This window comes from Salmo salar, chromosome 26, assembly GCF_965601325.2.
Source record: "Salmo salar chromosome 26, fSalSal1, whole genome shotgun sequence".
In the NCBI taxonomy this organism is placed as follows: Eukaryota; Metazoa; Chordata; class Actinopteri; order Salmoniformes; family Salmonidae; genus Salmo; species Salmo salar.
The window spans coordinates 46,682,501-46,687,693 of NC_138316.1; the positions used below are offsets into that span (position 1 = coordinate 46,682,501).

Below are 5,193 nucleotides of genomic sequence, written 5' to 3' on the forward strand. Positions count from 1 at the left end.
AGTGCACATATTCCTGCTGCGTTTTGGTCCACTCTACCCTACGACAACCGTGACTAACTAACTAACTAAAGCACAGTCCCCTTTGAATGGTTCTGGTTAGGGCCAGGAGTTGTTCCTGACCATGTTACTGGACCAGGAAGGAATAACTCCGGGCCCTAGTTAAAGGCTACAGCACCCCTAAGGCCTAGGAATTTGTCCTGGTTGATTTGAGAGTCTAAGGTCATTATTGACATAAACAGCTTGGAACTCTGGGGCTGCGTCTCAAATGTAACCCTATTCCCTATATATAGTGCACTACTTTTGACCAGAGCCACATGGACCCTGGTCAAAAACAAAAGCAATGCAGTATAAAGGGAATAGGATGCCATTTTGAATACACTCAGGAACTTTGGTTTGAAATACTAGAAGTCACCTCAGAGCCAAGTCACCTCTACTCCAACGCCCAGAGTAAAGAGACACTCCATTAAACAACCCTTAGTAAACCCTGGTCAACATCATAACAACATTATTACACATGACGGCCCTCAAATAATATGGAACGTGTATTCAGAGACATTTGCATTTTTTATCTTCATCATCAGTGCCAAGTCAGGCGGCTAGCAGAGTAATTTTTATAGAGAATTTCAATTATTATGTTTTTCTCTCTCCATTTGAATTCCATTTGAATGTAGTTATTGTAATTGCTAGAGATGGCATGGAACCAGTGCTGAAGCAATTCTGAAGCAGTTCTGAACCAGATCTAAAGAAGTTCTGAACAAGTTCTGAACCAGTTCTAAAGAAGTCTGAACCAGTTCTGAACAGATCTAGAGAAGTTCAGAACCAGATCTAGAGAAGTTCTGAACCAGTTCTGAACCAGATCTAAAGAAGTTCAGAACCAGTTCTTAAGAAGTTCTGAACCAGTTCAGCTCTTCACACCTCATATCTTTCTCCCATATACTGCACTGCTATGAGGTGCATGTTATCCATGCAGGAATTGAACCCACGACCTGGCCGCTGCCAGAACAACACTCTCACCAACTGTGCTGTACATCACAGTAGAGTACCTCTCTCTATGGCTCCAGTCAGACCCATCATGAAGCCGGCGGTGTGGTAGAGAGGCAGGTAGATGTAGATGACATCATCAGAGGCCACACCTGAGATGGCCTGCATAGAGGAGGCCATGTACAGCCTCTCATGTGTGATGACCGCAGCCTTCGGCAGACCTGAGGACGAGACACCAGGAAGGGCAGGAAACAGACAATCAAGGCTGATGTAAATCTCAAATGGTACCTTATATCTTTGACCAATCAGAGTTGTGCTATCTAAGAATATTTACCTGTCTGGCATAAACATCAGTAGTATTCTGTTTAATTCACACGACAGGGCTGACCAGAGTCATACTGTACTGGTCTGGACATCAGTAGTATTCTGTCTAATTCCCCTCGGGCGACCGAGCTACGACGGCTGGACCGAGCGCTTCACACTACAGGGCTGACCAGAGTCATACTGTACTAATATGGACATCAGTAGTATTCTGTCTAATTCACACTACAGGGCTGATCAGAGTCATACTGTACTGGTCTGGACATCAGTAGTATTCTGTCTAATTCACACTACAGGGCTGACCAGAGTCATACTGTACTGGTCTCGACATCAGTAGTATTCTGTCTAATTCACACTACAGGGCTGATCAGAGTCATACTGTACTGGTCTGGACATCAGTAGTATTCTGTCTAATTCACACTACAGGGCTGATCAGAGTCATACTGTACTGGTCTGGACATCAGTAGTATTCTGTCTAATTCACACTACAGGGCTGACCAGAGTCATACTGTACTGGTCTGGACATCAGTAGTATTCTGTCTAATTCACACTACAGGGCTGATCAGAGTCATACTGTACTGGTCTGGACATCAGTATTATTCTGTCTAATTCACACTACAGGGCTGACCAGAGTCATACTGTACTAATATGGACATCAGTAGTATTCTGTTTAATTCACACTACAGGGCTGACCAGAGTCATACTGTACTGGTCTGGACATCAGTAGTATTCTGTCTAATTCACACTACAGGGCTGACCAGAGTCATACTGTACTGGTCTGGACATCAGTAGTATTCTGTCTAATTCACACTACAGGGCTGATCAGAGTCATACTGTACTGGTCTGGACATCAGTAGTATTCTGTCTAATTCACACTACAGGGCTGACCAGAGTCATACTGTACTGGTCTGGACATCAGTAGTATTCTGTCTAATTCACACTACAGGGCTGACCAGAGTCATACTGTACTGGTCTGGACATCAGTAGTATTCTGTCTAATTCACACTACAGGGCTGACCAGAGTCATACTGTACTAATATGGACATCAGTAGTATTCTGTTTAATTCACACTACAGGGCTGACCAGAGTCATACTGTACTGGTCTGGACATCAGTAGTATTCTGTCTAATTCACACTACAGGGCTGACCAGAGTCATACTGTACTGGTCTGGACATCAGTAGTATTCTGTCTAATTCACACTACAGGGCTGATCAGAGTCATACTGTACTGGTCTGGACATCAGTAGTATTCTGTCTAATTCACACTACAGGGCTGACCAGAGTCATACTGTACTGGTCTGGACATCAGTAGTATTCTGTCTAATTCACACTACAGGGCTGACCAGAGTCATATTGTACTGGTCTGGACATTTTATTTTTCACATTGTTCTTTCTAGCACACTTCCTGCAACTATGCTGGATGCATAACCAGGCCAGTCCAGTCCAGTCCAGCTTGTTTTGGCCCAGCTTACCTGTAGTTCCTGACGTAAAGATGTAGAGGGCAGGGCTCTTTAAGGTGACCTTTGACCTGAGCTGTGGGTCTAGAGGTTGATCTGAGGACTGCTGTATCCTGCTGCTGCTCAGAGTATTCACGCCCTCCGTCACACACTTCTCCTCCTCCTCACCCAGCACAAACACACTTACACTCTGCTCCCTCAGGGTGGGGAGCACCTCCTCTACCGCTCCACGCAACTCTGGGGGGAGAAGAGAGGGAGGCACATAGACAGAGCAAGCATGAGACAGAATCCTATTCATTCTGGCCTGTGCACTACTAGCACTGCCTCCCACTAGCTGCATAGAGGGAAAGGAGGATACCTAGATTTTTACCTTGTAAGCTTGGGAATTCGATCCAGCACCCTTCAGTTACTGGCCCAACGCTCTAACCACTAGGCTACCTTCCGGCTACTGGCCCAACGCTCTAACCACTAGGCTACCTTCCGGTTACTGGCGCAACGCTCTAACCACTAGGCTACCTTCCAGTTACTGGCCCAAAGCTCTAACCACTAGGCTACCTTTCGGTTACTGGCCCAACGCTCTAACCACTAGGCTACCTTTCGGTTACTGGCCCAACGCACTAACCACTAGGCTACCTTTCGGTTACTGGCCCAACGCTCTAACCACTAGGCTACCTTTCGGTTACTGGCCCAACGCTCTAACCACTAGGCTACCTTTCGGTTACTGGCCCAACGCACTAACCACTAGGCTACCTTTCGGTTACTGGCCCAACGCTCTAACCACTAGGCTACCTTTCGGTTACTGGCCCAACGCTCTAACCACTAGGCTACCTTTCGGTTACTGGCCCAACGCACTAACCACTAGGCTACCTTTCGGTTACTGGCCCAACGCTCTAACCACTAGGCTACCTTTCGGTTACTGGCCCAACGCTCTAACCACTAGGCTACCTTTCGGTTACTGGTCCAATGCTCTAACCACTGGGCTACCTTTCGGTTACTGGCCCAACGCTCTAACCAATAGGCTACCTGCCGATCTAGACACCATAGGTCTCTAAACTAGTTATTGTAGGTATATTAATTATTACTCAAAATAGATGTATTAACAATAATATTGTAAACAGCAACACCAAGGTAAGTGGGCTGGGCTTACCTGAAGCAGCCAGGAGCACGTTGGTTCTGCAGCAGGTGAAACAGTGCAATAAGGACTTGGACCTGATGTTGTAGTTGAGCAGAGCAGCTGTACATCCAAGTTTAGCCAGGGCCAGCCAGATAAACACATACATGGGCTCGTTACCCATGAAGAGGGCGACAGTGTCCCCTTCCTTCACGCTGGCGTGCTGTGAGAGCGCCCGGGCCAACTTGTTGCTCTGCTTGTCAACATCCCGGTATGTATACGAACTCTTCTCGAATACAATAAACTGTTTGTTGGGGTGTTTTTTGACCTTATCGAGAAAACAGTCCAGCATGCTGTAGAACGGTTTGCTCCTCTTGATTCTGTTCATTCGGAACCCGAGTACGATGCAAGTCACTGTGTAGTGCAGGTCCTGCATAAGGTAAGGATTTCTGAGATAAAGGAAGAGTGGCAGTATAGCCAATCCTGCCAATATGGTATATAATAACACGTACATATTGAAAGTTAAGGTCTACTTCTTTGTGATTGTCAATAAAAGGTGTCTCCTTCTTGGCCGTGCTGTTTAAGAAAGTAACGGGTTATTGCAACCCCTCCAGTCCACAACTCTCCACGACCTTTGGATGCATGTAGGCGTGAAATCCCCAATAGCCAATGGCTTTGCGAGGAATATAAAGTAAGGAAGTAATACGCTATTCCATTCTTCTAATTATGACCATGGCAGTGACATATTACAGACAGACACCTCTAGGGCATTGACCTCCATGGGCGGACTGGCCATCTGGCATTTTTTTGCCTATTGGGCCAGTCTAACTTTTTTTTTCCGGGTACACAATGAAAATGATCTGGATAATAATGGGGGGGCTCGAGGAAAAAATGAAAAATGGGCCCTATGTTAGAAATGCTGGAGCTGATTTCTGGTCCCAGTTTACCCCTGGTGACCTCTATTCGTAGATCTATATAATTTCTCCTTGTTTGAGAGTTGACGTTGTATTATGTTCTGTTCTGTGGGGCTGTAACAGCATAGGCAGGCTACATGCCTGTCCTGTTGGGAGAGTCAGAAGGCTCAAACATATGTTTTTATTACATTGTAATAAATCTCAGCAACACCGTTCAATCACTGTCTCTGTGTTTATGGCTGTGGGTTTTACATTAGACCATGGCTTCATAAATACATCAACCAACATATCAGTTTTCATTCTTTTATTTCCTATTTCTGTAAAAGGGTTTCATTGTTGACCCATGACTTCTACCATACACCAGGGGTATTCAAATCCACCAGGGCCAGACTACTGCTGGTTTTCTGTT

General features: G+C 45.7%; 1 protein-coding gene across 1 annotated transcript in view; it reads right to left on the reverse strand.

Moving 5' to 3' along the window:
- LOC106587894 (long-chain fatty acid transport protein 2) overlaps positions 1–4,496 on the reverse strand; it is a 26,621-nt gene extending 22,125 nt beyond the window's left edge. Inside the window, exons 1-3 of the mRNA XM_082969780.1 lie at positions 3,907–4,496; positions 2,775–2,996; positions 1,044–1,202 (exon numbers count right to left, since the gene is read on the reverse strand). Coding sequence (XP_082825906.1) covers positions 1,044–1,202; positions 2,775–2,996; positions 3,907–4,384 — 859 coding nt within the window. The 5' untranslated portion in view covers positions 4,385–4,496. The remainder of the gene's footprint in view (positions 1–1,043; positions 1,203–2,774; positions 2,997–3,906) is intronic.
- Positions 4,497–5,193: the final 697 nt, after the last annotated feature.